The sequence below is a fragment of the Puntigrus tetrazona genome, chromosome 3, assembly GCF_018831695.1.
Source record: "Puntigrus tetrazona isolate hp1 chromosome 3, ASM1883169v1, whole genome shotgun sequence".
Taxonomy (NCBI): domain Eukaryota; kingdom Metazoa; phylum Chordata; class Actinopteri; order Cypriniformes; family Cyprinidae; genus Puntigrus; species Puntigrus tetrazona.
Window position 1 is genome coordinate 13,336,605 of NC_056701.1, and position 16,293 is coordinate 13,352,897.

At 37.7% G+C, this 16,293-nt stretch overlaps 2 protein-coding genes across 4 annotated transcripts in view; both read right to left on the reverse strand.

Annotated features, from left to right (window-relative positions):
* sept9a (septin 9a) overlaps positions 1 to 12,102 on the reverse strand; it is a 63,331-nt gene extending 51,229 nt beyond the window's left edge. Inside the window, exons 1-2 of one of the 3 annotated variants that reach the window (XM_043235884.1) lie at positions 11,822 to 12,102; positions 4,957 to 5,040 (exon numbers count right to left, since the gene is read on the reverse strand). In XM_043235884.1, the coding sequence (XP_043091819.1) occupies positions 4,957 to 5,040; positions 11,822 to 11,846 (109 nt within the window). In that variant the 5' untranslated portion in view covers positions 11,847 to 12,102. Of the gene's footprint in view, positions 1 to 499; positions 659 to 4,956; positions 5,041 to 9,166; positions 9,299 to 11,821 lie in introns of those variants that run through there. The other 2 variants (XM_043235888.1, XM_043235887.1) reach the window with 2 other exon arrangements.
* A 1,271-nt stretch (positions 12,103 to 13,373) lies between these two features.
* Positions 13,374 to 15,846, reverse strand: LOC122342101. The gene is made up of 4 exons (XM_043235892.1): positions 15,620 to 15,846; positions 14,667 to 14,972; positions 14,132 to 14,277; positions 13,374 to 13,876 (listed from the first exon to the last, which is right to left on the reverse strand). The coding sequence occupies exons 1-4, from the start codon at positions 15,684 to 15,686 to the stop codon at positions 13,775 to 13,777; spliced, it is 621 nt and encodes a 206-aa protein (XP_043091827.1). The 5' UTR covers positions 15,687 to 15,846; the 3' UTR covers positions 13,374 to 13,774.
* Positions 15,847 to 16,293: the final 447 nt, after the last annotated feature.

Here is a 16,293-nt window from a genome sequence, read left to right on the forward strand (position 1 = left end):
TATTTTCTGGCCTCCAGAAGCTCTCCGAGTCCCGGACACATTTACAAAAAGCCTGTGTGCTGACAGTGCAGAGCACACCACAGCACTGATACAGAGCATTTCTTCCACACACACAGCTCTATTTATTGGCTGTTGTCACAGCCTGATGAGCGGGTTCCCTCTTCCAGTCAAAGCCTATGGAAAATCCAGCCCTGTCAACGGAAAATCTTACAAACGCACGCTACTCTGCAGCACCAACGCCACCAGGGACAAAAGTAGTACAGCGTAAATGCTCTGTCTGGTGGAAAAGTCATAAAAGAAGCTAAATGAATTCAATTTAAACCACAAAACATGTGTGGAGACGCAGGTTTTTGCATTCGACACAAGTCGACTGTTCCCAGCTAAACCAAAAACAATGCCACTGAAATCTTACAGAGCAAGTTAAAAGAGCGCCAAGTAGCCTCCAGCATGGGAGAATCTCTTTGAAAAGCGTCCCGACGGTGGTGCGCCGGTCTCTTACCTGCGATTTTGTCCCCCTCCATGGCTAAGCGCACACCCTCCTCTGCCACATGTAGCCTGTCTCCCTTCCAACCTTTTTTGTTGGACTTCCTCTTTCTCTCCCAGCGTACCAACACTTTCTCCTCCTTGTTTGCTTTCTCTCACTCTCCTTCGGCTTTTCCCTCCCTCTCCCTCTCTCTCTCCTCCTCTCCCTTTAACTCTACCCCAATCTTCTTGATTTAATGTCTTCCGTGTGCCGTAATAATGAGCGGATGCAGAATTACGGCATGCCCATGTGCCGATCATATGGAGCGTTCTTGCTCTTTTACTTTTATTGTCCTCTCTTTTGTGTCCGTCTGTCTCGAAGCCTCCCTCTCTCCTTCCTCTGACACTGAGGCGGCTTTGTGTGCGAGATGGAAACCCAAGGCCATGTGATATGAGCGTTTCTTCCCAAAATATCTCCTCTCGGCAGCTTGAGGAATCCTGGACTGCCCTCTGATTTTCTTCAGGGCTCTGGTGAGTCACGAGAGAAAGGGCCAAGGAGATAGACGTGACCGACACCACACCCCTGTGATCGAAAACAAACATCTGAACACTGACTCAGACCATAGACAAACATTTTCATACGCCACTGCCGCTCCTAATTTCAAGTGTGGCCAAGACACACAAGCCAGATTCCTGAGTTTTCCTTTGTGTCGCTCCACGAGAGCAAATGCAGACCCCTGTCTGAAAGCATTTGGGTTCAGGATGATCTTTGTTCAGGAAGCGGGACTGACCTTTGGCTTTTTCTTCTGGGGGGTTGCAGGGTCGTCTGGCGAGCAGACAGCTGGGAGACAAGCCTAAATACGTGTGAAGAAGCACACCGGCCCAGATCAGGCACTCCACACTCGTATAGCACGTATAGCAAAAATTCGATATATTGATTTAGAATTAAATGAGCTATTTATCAGTAATATGCATATTGCTGTATACAATACAAATAAAGCAAATAAATTCAACTTGATCAATAAATGTCAGTTGTATTAGTGATAAGTAGTGGCTTGTAAAGCATTCTCTCCTCAGGCCTCTTAACGCAGGAACAATACTGCCTCTATGAGAGACTTCATAGATCTACACTCACTGCCAGACTCACAGCCTTAAATCCCCAAACACATGACATTTCATAGACCTCAAAGGGAGGATGAGTCACAGTCTTGCTGTAGTTACAGGCTTTGCCTAGCAGCATGTTCATTCAGAAGAGCTTACAGATCAACAATGCTGTTTAAAATCCTCAGAAATGCGGTCTCAAGTTACGGGCTTGATCATAAATAATTGAAAGATGACTGATAAACAATCGAAAGCAATAGTTAAAAAATAATCTGAGATGCGAAAAATTCATCGAAAAAATGGGATAATGCCCTGGAGGAAAATCCAGCACATTTAACGTTAAATTTATGGATATTTCCTTAAATCATAATACACTACAATTTAATGGATGTCAAATGCAGAATTGAATATATGAATTTGAAAATAAATTAAAAAATTAACACAGTACATTTGCTGGCCAAGTTTTCTGTATGATTACAGACTACTGTATTTTTCATCCTAAGAAGTGTTACCCACATGAATTGTGAATTGTCTTGTATATATAATAGCAGGTGGTGTAAATATTAAATCTCAAAAGCTTTAATTATATATATATATTAAATGTAATATTTAAATAATGTTTAATATTAAATGTAATACATTTAAATTGAATCTAAAATTTATTGTGATTAAATCCAAAATAAAGTTTGTTAACATAATATATGGATTTGTACTGTGTATATTATGTACATATAAAAACACACACATACAGAAAATATTAATAAAAAAATTGTTATATATACAAATTATATATGAAAATATAAGTATTACATATATTAATATTGTGTGTATATATATATATATATATATATATATATATATATATATATATATATATATATATATAATGTGAACATAATAATGTGTATGTGTATATATATAAAATAGTAATATTAAGACAGATGGTCAGAACGTAGCTCTTAGCATAACACTGGAGCAGTCAAAGATATTTAGCACGGTGTACTTTAAATACAGCTTCAAGGTCATCTGGCATCTTACACACACACACACACACACACTAGCTGAATATCTCTTGTTTTAAGCAGTCGTTCAGATTCTGTTTCGACTAACAGACGCCAGGATGTACTTTCTAACCAACAACATGTCATATTTGTTTAGTGCATAACATAAAGACAGAACATGTTGACATTTTCTACAGGGAACAGACAATAGAAAGCAATAGAAAGTTTGTACGAGAAATCTCACCATCACAAATTTCTAAATATGTAAATAAATAATAAACCAATTTCATGCAGAACAGACTATATGCTCTATAAGTACTAATAAACAAATTATATATTTTGTATACAATATGTAATAATTATTACATGTGGCCCTGAACAACAAAACCAGTCATAATAGTCGCGAAGAAATACCAAATATGGGCAAACAGGAACTAAACCAGAGCAGAAGACAGAAACTAAATGAAATGCACTACAAACTAAATTTACAAAATTATATTAACATACCAATGATTTTTGGCATAAAAAATGTATAAATTTGGGGCTATTGCAACAAATATACCTGTGCAACTAATTTTGTGGTTCAGGGTCACATATAGTAATAAATATAAATGATTTATATTTATAGTATACATATTGGGAATTTGCGATAGAACATATATTGAGGAAATCTTACTATATCACACATTCGTAATTAGGAAGTTTCACATGCAAGACAAAAATAATTTTGGGCACATAAACAAACCAAAACATACATGCACATGCTCATGCACATATTTATAACCACACACACACACACACACTGTGAGGAAATCTTTTTTCTATTTTATGAAAGACTAAATCTGGGGATTTAAATGTGCGACCGCCTGGATGATGCACAAACAAACATTTGCTTTAATTAGCATTCTTTCTCCTGCGCACGTCATTTGTGAACATGTGTTTATGTGTATGCTTTGTTTGTGAAGTTTGTCAAGCAGATCTCTGGATCTTCAACCAGCCCCCATATGTAGACGTGCTGACAATGCAAAAGCAGACTGCGCTTCCCGCTGCGAGAGGATGCTTCAGTGGTGAGATATCGCCACACACAAACACACACACACACACACACACACACACACACACGAACACAGACACGCAAAAGGTGTGAATGCTCAGGCAACCGCATACATGCAAAAACACACTTTTATAAATGTAAACATCAAAGGCTTTTGCTTTGTCCACTATGAGGAAGAACGCACCAAAAATGCATCAACAGATGCATAACAACTGCGCAGCTCTGTGGTTTTTCCTCTCTCTATAGATATATTTAACCTTCGTACACAGAAAACAACCCGATTAGACAGCTGTTGTAACCATTGTCCCCCAAGACACATGCACACAAACCTCAGTTACTCAGTTAAAAACACACATCTGGGTCTATTTATCTTTAACCAGTATGACATGTTCTCTGCTAGTTTCGTATGTCCATATTTCACTGGACATCAACTGGAAATCTATCACTTTAACTATCAACTTTAATGTTGCTAATATGATTTTTTTGTTATTGTTGATTTAACATTTAAAAATCATACACAACAACGCAAGCACTTTTCAGGAGTCCATTTTTAATATAAAAACTGTATTCATTAAGATCTATAGATCTGTTTTGTCTTTGTGTTTTTGTGTCTATAGAATTCCTACTCGAGGCTTCTAAAGCTACCACTAAACTAAAATGTAATATTTATTTATTTTATTTCATGTATATTTTATATGATTAGCAAGAAGGACTATGAATGTGAAACTAAAAGCCTTTTCTTCCATTAACTGCATGTGTATCTTAAAGGACTCCATAAACACCACTGACATTGTTTACAAGCAAAGTCAATCATAATTCAGGCCTAATATCTGGTGCAGCAAATGATTTTAGTAATTCATACTTATTATTCAAGCTAATTCATTTTATAAGCCCTAATAGAAATAAAACTAAATACAAATTATTATTATTGGTGGTGGTTGTTTTATTATTCATAATAGTAATGATAATATTATTTGACATATTTACTATTATAAACTTATAAAATTAACAACATGTTTTTTTAAAATGCCTTTTACATTATTTTTACATAAAAATACACTTCCATCTGGCAATAATTCACAACACAAAACAAACCATGTACAGCTTAAACTATGTTAATTCTTGCTGTATCTAATGTAGTCTGGCTTTTTTTTTTTCTTTGTTTTTTTGGATAGGATTGTCCATGGTTTCTTGTCACATGGCTTTTCCAGGATGGTATCTACCTAACTAGTCTGTTTCTACCAAGTTTGATCGAATGCACAGCTTTTTGGACAACCGTTGATCTGGGTATCACAATAATGAATAACAGCGAACCTGCATATGAGTGTGAACGCTTACCAGAACCAGAACCAGTACCAGTAGGACTTGTTGCCTCGGCTCTCTCTGGCCTCCTCAGCCTGCCGCTGGTGGACCTCGCAATGCCTGTCAACACAGAAGACATAACAGAAACACCTTTCAGAATGATCGGATTATAGGAGGAAGGACGTGTGTAGGACACCGTGTCCAGAAGAAGTGGAGCGGAGGAAAGCAGATGTGTTGGGAACAGACATCAGAGCGATGAAGTTCGGCCCACTCAATTATGTGCCGCATGTGTTTGTAAAATCGAGTCAGATGGGTCACAAACACAGAGGCAGATCAAACGCTGCTCTCTTTGGATATCTGTGCTGCCGCTAAAACCAACACATTCTCACTCCCTATTTGTCGCATATTGCCGCTTGGTCAGGACCCTTTGGCCTCACTTTTAATGCACATGGCATTTAGCGTAATTCATTCAACGGTTTTTTTTATAAATACCTGTGACTGCACTTATATATGCCTGTGTGTGTTTTATATTAGTCAGAAGTGTAGGGGTAAGTTTAGGTGCCCCAATAAAATATACATTTATATAAAATGTGTGTGTGTGTGTGCAATTTTTATTCGTTTCTTTTTTTACTAACGCTTGCAAATCATTAAATTAACACAAACAATTGAAAACAATGGATGACCTTCACGGCAAAAAAAAGAATCTGAAGAAAAAAAGTGAAGAAAAAGGGTCCTGACTAAGCGGCAATATGTGACGACTTGGGAGTGAGTTGCAACAAACACTTAAGATCACCAGGAGGGTGTTTAAGTATCAGACGACATGCAAGAAAAATGATTCAGTTTGGAGTTTTGCAAAGTGACAGTGTTAAAGTCTCACCACAGTGCAATACAGAGATTACTCTAAAGGTCACACTATATAGATCAAACTGAAGTCGCCTGCTTGCACACGTTTGAACTGCAATGCAGGTCAAGCTGTATGCCTTGGTGGATGTTGCTGTAAATGTGATCACATAAAGGACAACGATCAAATATGCTGCATGCCTTTTCTTAGATGGGATCAACTCACAAAAGAGTATGTTTAAATGTTTTGTTAAGTTCCGAATTAAAATGTATGGGTTTTTTTTGTACTCTCTTTTAATGATAATTGAGTCAATTTTAGCTGCTAATTCTCAAAAAACGGTAATCGTTAATTGTAATTATAATACCACTAAATTATGCTGAATGAATTTTTCTTAGGACAAAAAATCCAAAGTGAAAGGTCCAGATGCATTACGATCTTGGATTCATTCCTATGATAATAATATCACAATGTATAAAAAATATTAATATTTAGTTTTTTGATTTAGAGATGAAACAGGATCCCAAGCCTATTCATTATGATAAGGCACTAATAACAAAACACGGTACAGTGATGAACATTTTTTTCCTTAAAACAGACATTAAATGTGAAGTGAAAGTGACATTTGGCCAAGTATTGTGTCCCATACTGGGAATTTGTACTCTGCATTTATGAGTAATGCATAGTTAACTGACACACACACACCGTGCTGGGGTGCCCTGGGGGGGTTGGTGCCTTGTTCAAGGGTCTCACCTCAGTTGTGGTATTGAAGGTGGAGAGAGCTCTGTACATTCACTCTACCCCCACTGGACTTAGGACTCAAGACCTAAGGTTACAAGTCAGACTCTCTGCCCATTAGGATTAGGAAGCAAATCAAAATGTTCAACGCTTCTACAAGCAACTCTTCTTCAAAACCTCTACAACCCCTAACCTATCATCATAAACCTCAACACACGTCACTAAACCTTTAGATCACAGAACTGTTTAAAACACAAAAGAATAATTTGTTAACAATAGTTTTCACAAAGCGCTTTGACGCGTCTTTCTCTGAATTTGTCACTGAGATATACCGCTATCTTTGTCAGTGTGAATGCATATTCTAATAGGTCAGAGATTCTGCTGATATCAAGCAGTAAAAAAACAACAAGGCTTAAAATGTGTGAATTTCCTGTGTGCTGCTAACATAGGAAACAATGAACTAGCTCTGCGCCAGTCTCTACAAGTAAACCATCAGGGTGATTCACCAGCACTAATTTGTTTCCATTTAGATGTGCAGGTTTATCTATCATTTCTGGCAAATCCCTGTCAGACAATCTTTTTCGTGAAACTCTGTGGTAAAACACTGAGTCAGTTCACTCTTTCTAAAACATCAACAGGCATGTTTGTTAAAGACTAACATCTATAGCAGCCAGACACTTGTTAGGGGCATTCATTACCAGTATAAGCAAACGTAGAGATGGTAATACAAATATAATATATAAAATTAGGCAGATTAAGAGGAACAGTGCACCGGTACCGTTTCCAGCACAACTCTGCCAGATCAGACTAAACAAATAAAGCATAGCTCAACATTTGCCACATACACCACATAACCTTTTCCAGTATTTCACCTCCTCTTTGAGTTTATTTTGCATTACAAACTCAGGCTGCGTGATGATTTATTTTGTAATCCGTCGTTTTCTTACATTCATGTGCCAAAATAACAACTTTTTTCTGTCAAGTCCTGTGTAACCCAAACTCAGCAACTCTAAAGAAAAAGGCACAATGGTGTTGACATGCAGTACGCCACAGGCTAAGTCACAGGAAATATTCACACATTGACGGTAAAAAGCTGAGTGACAGAAATAATGTACCAGTTATACAGTGTATATCATGTAACACTACATATATTAAATTAAAAACTGCCTTCGGGGTGAGTTCATACATGACTGTGACTGACAAGCTGACACAATTGTTATACACTGCCCGAATATGCCCTCTGTTTTATTGACACACTACAGAGATAAGAAAGGGTGAGATCATTTGAGTTGTTTTCTGTGTAAATATGAGGGGTCTGTGCACATTGGAACATGACTCAACAGGCCAGCATTGCTAAATGCATACACTCAAATGTAGGTTGCATCAAATCCGCTGTGGTCTACCACTTGTTTTTTAATATTATTTTCTTATTATTTTATTAACACTTTTTTTTTTTTTATTATAGTATTTACAACTTTTATTTTTTCATATTGTCATTTCATAAATTTTTTTTTATCATTATTATTAGATAATAATTAGATAATAACAAGTAGTTTGAACTGAAATACTGTATAAAATATTATACACATTTTATCACTGCTAGTTATAACTGTGGTACCGGATTGATTTAGCAGAAATTAAGCTTAATTAGACAAATATTCTTTTCACGAGTTCGCACTTACATATAATTAATCATAGTAACGGTAAAAGTAAGAGTGTTTGGCGTGCTGTTAGGGAGAGGGCTCGAAAATCGGCGGATTACCGACTCCAGAGTTCTTTCCTCTTGTCCGTGAAAAGCGGACAGGGCTCGGCGTCCGACCCGATCCCTGAATGGAGATTGGGGTGGTGGAGGGACGCTATGAACGAGATATCGAGGTAAGAGGCTTGTTTCAATTTATAGTAGGCTTCTCTTGCTCTGGTTGGATAATTGCGTGATTAGGAAACGAGAAGCCAGCCGGGGTTAATTATCAGCGCGCTCCTCCCAAAATTTGTTTACAGCTAAACATCATTCAAAAGGTTGCATTACTTATTTATACAGGTATAAAACATACTAAGATTCTAATCAGTTCTGCTGCATTTTGGGGTTTTTACAGATTTTTGCATGCCTGAATTTAAAACGGTGCCATAATCACATATTTTGGAGAAAAATGGAGAAAAATGGTCTCATTTTACAGAGAATAGACCAAAATTTTACAAACGGGTGGAATAATTAATGTATATTCGATTTTTTTAAGTCTGCTATTTAAAATCTATTTGGTCTATCTCACTTCATGAGATTTCATTTGATCATTTGTGAAAAATTTATATTAATTGTAATTAATATTTAATTGTAGGGAGGCAAAGTGTCAAACACAAATTCAAAACATTCCCATTTCATCATGCTTTGGGATAAATTAATAGAAATAGTCTCATTTTACACAGAAGACCTTCAGTTTTAGCAAACGGGGGGAATGATTCATTATTGTTATAAGCTCACAGCAAAGTAAGCACCGTTTCATTTTAAAGATAACAACCTGTACTAAGAGCTGATATAAAGTTTGTGGCTACTTCTAGCACAAGCAAGTAGTAATCGGAGCAAGAATGTGACATAAATGCAATCAATATAGCACTCAATGTTTCCTCAATAGACTAGCACTGACCCATCAAGAAAGAACAGAAGTTGTGACATACCACAGACTATAGAGTGTCTTCAGTCAGGTTTTATCTGATCTTTATAGCTTAAATGTGGCCGTTTAGCCGTGTTAAAATGTTTATCCAACCAACAGCCACTGTACAAGTACAAAAAATGTGAATTGATTTCCCTGAAAAATGTAAACACTCCAAATCTGTGGCGCTATCAAAACATTCTGACCTGACGGCAACAACCAATGATGTGAGTTTGGGGCCGGGGAAATATGTTTGGCTGACCAATGACAGACAGGGGAGTGTTTGGGAAGTTTGTTCGAATACAGTCATTATTTTTTGCGTGTGGTGATGCTCGCAGAAATGCATAGCTTAGCAAAACGCGATAGTGCCGGTAGATAATCTTTAACTCCTCGTCCGGTTCTTAGCCGTAACACACCCCGTGAGACGAAGTGCCCGTATCAATCCGTGACATTCCTGCGTCCGTATTCGGTAATCACTAAACTAACAGTCTTGAGTGATGAAGACAAAAGCAGGGAGACTTGGAGGAGGCAGGAAAAGACCAAACCATCTGTCAGTTTCGGTGTTGAAGTCGAGTGCTGTCAAAGGAAACATTTTAGCACGCGTGAAATGTGTGACATGGTACCGAAAATGACTGTGATCAGCCCTCCATGTCGACATGCCTCTGGAGCAAAGAGGAATTTCAAAGCACTTTCGGCCTGGGTTAATTTCACAGGAGATTTGTGTTGCCGCTGACTCACCTGTCAGCTCGACTGTGATGACAGGGCAGGTCAGGAAAGGGGAGGGAGGCAGCGAAGGAAAAGGAGCCAGATACTGATAAAAAAATGTGCTATAGTGCAGAGTCTCTATTGCCTCAGTAAGCTCTGTTGGGCACGGATCCAAAATAAAGGATTAACAAAGAGATTCATTCATCCGCTCGAAATGATTCACTTCCAGATGAGACATGGGAGACATTTATTAGCATTAATTCTTACAGAATTCCACATGGACAGTGCAGCACGCAACCCAACATGTAGAAGTTCGGTTTTCACAGATAAACTTAGCGCTTGAGGGCGGCCAGTAAACAAAATGCAGGCCCAAAATGACTCATAACGGCTCGGGAATCAGAAGTTCATCCAAGCATTAAACGATCTCAGAAAGAGCTGACGGTGTGTCATGATTAATAAAGGATCTGTGTGATTTACGCCGTCTATGCGCGAACACGTCTAGCAGAGTCTTATTGTGCTGATGTTTGATTGCTTCTCATTGTGAGTTACTGATTTACCTCAAGTGCTCAGGGCGTGTTTCACGACGCACACACACACACACACACACACACACACACACACACACAGTTCAGTGTCGTGTATCCTCTGAAACACATAAATCAATGAAAATCATAATGTGATGTCATTCTGCATCTGTACAACTTTCTGTGTTAACTTTCCTTCTTTGGGGAAAAGCGGTTATCTACGTAAGTCATGGAGGTTTGGAGTGACATGGTGCTGAGTAAAATGATGACAGAATTTATTTTTTGGGGTGAACTATCCCTTTAAGCACCATTGTACTCGCAGCGGAGGCCAAGGTTGTATTTGAGGGATACTCTCTGAATGAGATCACATACGCTGTGTGCTGCCAGAGAAGGAAAGAGAAAAAGCACTGATTACATGATCCAACATGTATGTGCTAGGAGCTGGGTGTGCTGCGACAATGACTTTGGCAGGCCTGAGGAAACACTACATTCCTGCCAAATCATTGTGTACACAGAGAGTTCGGCTTATGCGTCCAGATTATAGGGAAGAAACATGCGGCTGTTCTCGGTGGAAGGGCTCTATGTTGCGCCGCGGGCTCCGTTGCACAACGAAGAGGAAATAGTGTGGGTAAAGTTGCGGGGACAAGAAATGAATGTTCTCCATGCTACACGGTGTCTAAAGGTCTAAGATGCCCAGTGAAAACGGATGCACAGATGAGTTTTCTTCAGGGTCTAAATCTTCCAGGGTCTCACCAATAGTGCAATCCTGAAACATCACTGATTCTGATCAGCTGTATTTAAGTTAAGTTAAACAGATCACGCCCCCTCCCCCACAAGCCCACAAATAAACGCTAATGAACACATCTCGCCAAAGGAAGTAACCATAACAACCAGCGAGATGCTTCCGCCACTGAGGTCAGTTTTGGCGGTTAGCGTAGACAAACCATGACAGAATATAGCCGAACCTCGTTATAGATTTACATACGACCAAAAACAAAACTATCAGATTAGCGGCATTCTGTTTTAATGGGACGACAAAATGCGAAAGAAGAAGTCGTCCTTCGTGAACAGTTGAAAGAAAGAAGTGCTAAACTTATGGCATTCTTAAGAAAAGCAGTTGTGCAAGACACTAAAGGCTGTCGGATTTATTTACAGAAAAAGGTTCACCCTGACTCACCCTGATAGTCAGATAGCCTCACTTTTGGTAAAGTCGTTATCAGACGGTTAATTAGGCCTGCGTGTTACCAGTGATATATAGATTGTTTATATTTGTCCCCTAATAATTTCCATACACACTGTGCAAGTGTAAATGACCTGTTTAAAATAGGAAAACACGGAAAATAGCTTTTCAAGTTTGCTTTCACTTCTACATGATGATAAGATCCAAGTGTACTGCTATTTTATAACAGCAAAAGCCCCGTCAGTTATTGACGCGAAACTTTTGTACTCACCTGAATACGTTTTCTTCATGTTCATGTGGTCCTTTATTATCCTGCAGAATGTCGACTTTAGTCTATTAGGTCCGTATCTGAGATTGCAACATCTGAAATATGATCGATCGACGTGTAGAATTCACCTCCGTCTCTCGGCAAAGCGCATGAGCCACGATCAAAATGTATGTAGGCTATTCAAATCGTCCTTGTGCCAAACTAACTAAATCGGTTGGAACTAAACTCCCATAAACACTTCAGCTTTACCTGTCCACACACACACACAGAACCACACACACCTGTGGATAACTCCGCCTTATGGATAGACAAGACTGCACACCTCAAGATTCAACGCTCGAATTGGAAGAACAGTAGACAAACAACGTGGGGATGAATTGTCATTTTTGGCCAATTTATTTAGACAGTAAAAGAACATTTTGAATCGTCATTTTTGGAGAAATTAGTTTTAATTAGTTTTTTAAATCCCCCCACTCACAATTTTAGTGTTTAAAAAGTAAAAGCAAAATTTAAAACTAATACATTTATGAAACAGCAAAAATCTAATACACAAATATATTATACAGGCCAACAAATAGCCTATATTGAGACAATCTGGTAAAAGCGCTATGTAAATACAGGTGATCTGAAAGGTGAAGGAGTTTTACTAACAACCTATGAGAGGCGACTAAAGGATATTGAGAAACTTCCCTTAGACTTCTGCTGTTGTTTGCCTGGTGAGAGCCTGTCAAGTGATGCTACTGTGGGCTTTTCTATGTAGAGCTTAGGAAACACCTGCTGCAGATTTGTTTTGAAATATGGTTTCAAACGTGTGCAAAATGTCATTATGGTTAAATATTTTGGGTCATGCTTTTTTATATATATATTTTTATTTTATTTTATTTAAACTGCAATGTACATCAAACCAGAACATATTTCCTACGCTGCCAAAACCCTAAACCCTCTGGTTACACGTTTCCAGTCACTGTAAGTAAACATTACAGCAAATGCTTGACTTCTTATTTTCTAGAGGTTTTTTTTTTTTTTTTTTTTTTTGATGACAAATGACATGACATTCCCCAGGTACAATATTAACATTAAACGTAGCTAGGACTGACTCTGCAATTGACATTTAAAAAAAAAACCACATATTTTCTCTCACATCCTCATGTTTCTGGTAAAAGTATCAGCAGTTTTTCCCCCAAAGGCAGTGTTTATCACTTTGAGGTTTCAAACACCACTCATATCTGAATAAGCCCTCTGAAAAGGTGCACATGTTGGTGGACTAAAGTAAGAATAGAGTTGACATTCTCTGAATCAGGGGCAGGTTTCCTCCAAAGGGGTCTTTACATGAACGTCTTCCACCACAGAAGGAAGTCTGCAGCTTCGTCTCAGAGAAGAAGATTGTGCAAGCGCCCGTTATACACAATAAGAAGCCAATGCAAACAAAGCACGGCCTTAAAAGGTCACGCTTTCAAATCTGTTTTTTTTTTTCTGTTTCTGTTGTCTGTCATTTGCCATTGCTCTTACTAAAACGTGCATTATTGAAGTTATCTGAAAAACAAACGAGTCCAGCTGTTTAAAGGTAACCTTTACATTTATAATACAAAAATTCTTCCATCAAAAGATGTAATACACAAATTCCAACACAGTACAGAGAATCAAAAGCACAGTATCCACAGTCAAAACAATTATGATTAATGCTCAAGAATTTAAATATAAATACACAACTCTATAACTCTATTTAGAAAAAAACAGAAGAGAGCTGAAATTTCTACTGAAACAAAGTCAGACATTTAAAAAGATTTACTTGGTGCCAAATTTCAATAAAAATAGGTCGGAAAATCAACCTCAGTCAGACTGAACTAAAGTAGGTGTGAAAGAATTGAATGAGCAACATGCAAAACAGTACAAAAACATATTTTTGTTCATACACACACACACACACAGTTAGAATAATGATAAGTCTCATATACACTACATCCTTCGCGGAACAGTCATGACCTCGTACACTCCATTGTTACACCTTTTCTCCTCTTCTTCTACTTCCTGTTCTTTGTTTCTGATTAGTTTCCTCACCTGGGAAAAAAAAAAACGAGAGGAAGAATTCAGCTTGATTATTAACCTTTTAAACACATTTGCTGGAAAACGTCTCTTTGAAATACAATACAAGCGTTGGTCGCAGACACAAAGCGTGTAAATATATGGCTGGAGGTAAACAAAAGACGCATTTGAAATCTGCACTTTCCAGGTTGAATGTGTGCAATGCATTTACAAAGTTTCTGATGATCTTCTGATGGTCAGACATGCATGTTCTAGGTGTATGACATTCACCTTGGGTACCAGCCACAATCCAACCACAAGGAGTAACAGTAAGAACACGCTGCCAACTGTGAGAGCCGTCACTGGGATCAGCAAGTCATTCATGCCACCCGACTTTGAGCTAGCGCTTGTTGAAGAGGCGAGACTGATCGGTGGATCTGCAAAGAGAAGTACAAGTAAGTCATTCTCACATGCATACATGCTTGTCATTATCAGTCTTGAAAAAGGTTGCGCTGCTTCGTGTTTTCAATGAAAACCATGAACATGAAATGTTCGGAAGAACAGCATTTGTTCGAAATGCATATTTTGTAACCTTAACATCTATACAGCTTTTGATGAGTCCTTGCTGAATAAAAGCATTGATGTCTTTCAAACAAGCGAACATACATATAAACACGCATGCATACATACAAAAATATCCAAACTTTTGAATGTGCCGTGCGTCCTGAACCAGTACAGGCACGGTCAATTCTAAATCTGCATGTAATTAAACACTAAAAATGAAATCGATAAAGAAAAAGAAAAAAGAAAATTAATTTGTACTCACCGCGCACTAAAAGAAAAACACCCGAGTCACCCATTGTACATGAATCAAACAGATTGTTGCATGTGCACCAGAAAGCCCCAGTGTCTGTGGACTTCAGGTTCATGATGTTTATTGTCAGGGTCTTGTCATATTTCACTTCAACACGTTTTTCAAAGTCTAGATGGATAGTTAATTTCTTGTTTTTCAAAAAGAAGTACATGACTCTGCGGCTGATCTCCCGTCTGCTGTAGAGATTTACACCCAGAGCTCCTTCCGGAGGCGCAGGACACTTAATAGTGATATTGTCACCTTGATATTTGATCTCATCTGAAAATGATTAAAGAAACAGCCTGGATCAGATCACAGAAGTTAAGTTTGATCAAAAAAAAATAATAATAAAAAAAGAATTTAGAGAGAAAACAAAGAAGAATCAAACAACAAAATCAATTCCTGGACAGTGATGATGAATTTTCATGCATTAAGTCAATTTTACTTCAGTCATTTTACTCATCAGGTAAGTGCTACATTGTTACATCTTACATTAAAAGTTTACGTTTGTTTTATACTTTAAATGGATAATTAATCATCTTACACTCATGCCATTTGAAACATGCATGACTTTCTTCTGTGCAACATTAAATATTTTGAAGAATATTGGTGACCATTCACTTCTGTTGTACAAAATGGGGGAAAACACAGAGACGTTTCTAATAATATCTTCTTTTATCTTTCACAGAAGGAGGTTTCGTCCATCATAAGGCATGTTGGATGCGCTTACAAATACAAACATGAAAAAAAACCAAAAAACAAAAGAATGGATCACTGTCTAAAGATTATTTCCACTTCACATGTATAAAACTAGCTGTGAAGTGACTGAAAGTAGGTCAAATCTAAACTAGTGTGAACGCTGCTGCAGTTTTTTGTAACACACAAATTAATTACAAAACATAACAGTCAAAACACAAAGCACTAACCTGCACTTGCAACAAGGTCGCTGAGACAAAGAACAACCAACAAGATGATGCTCTGCAGAGAAGTCATTGTTATTGCCTTCAGTGTAGTCTAAGACAGGAAACAAAACAACTTCTTACTCCACTGCACAAGCGTGTATATATATATACACACATATATATGAGGTCCAGCCCACAACTTCTGACATCACTGAGATCTCAGTCAGCAAACCTCAACTGAGTGAACACTTTCAAAATAATAATAATAATAATAATTTTACATTTGCAAGAGTTGCTCTTTTAAATGTGAAAATTTTAAAATTGTTTCATTCAATCCTCAGGATCAATCTGACAGTTATGGACTCACTATAAATAGGTATCAGAACAGGATGTAAAGCATGCATCATCAAATAGATTAAGATGCATATAAACCACCACAAACTCAGGTAACAACAGGGTTTTTAGCTCCATTGAAGTTGATTTAGGAACGTCTTAAAGCAACGTTCACCTAAAAAATGAAAATTCTGTCTCCAATTATTCTGCATCCTCCAGTGCAGGGGTGTCAAACTGTAACATCAACATCTTTGAAACCGTTTGCTCACAATTACATTAATATTAACCACAATCGCAATCTACGGTATGTTACAAAAATCTAGGAAAACTCTTTTCAAAGATGATGCTTAATTTAAGGATGTGCA

Bases quoted from the DNA above. Each gene is read 5' to 3' on its own strand.
- LOC122342101 (XM_043235892.1), bottom strand. From the start codon at position 15,686: ATGACTTCTCTGCAGAGCATCATCTTGTTGGTTGTTCTTTGTCTCAGC. The intron at 14,973-15,619 runs GTTAGTGCTTTG...AATCATTTTCAG, and splicing joins CGACCTTGTTGCAAGTGCAG to ATGAGATCAAATATCAAGGT. The intron at 14,278-14,666 runs GTGAGTACAAAT...TTCTCTTTGCAG, and splicing joins TGTTTTTCTTTTAGTGCGCG to ATCCACCGATCAGTCTCGCC.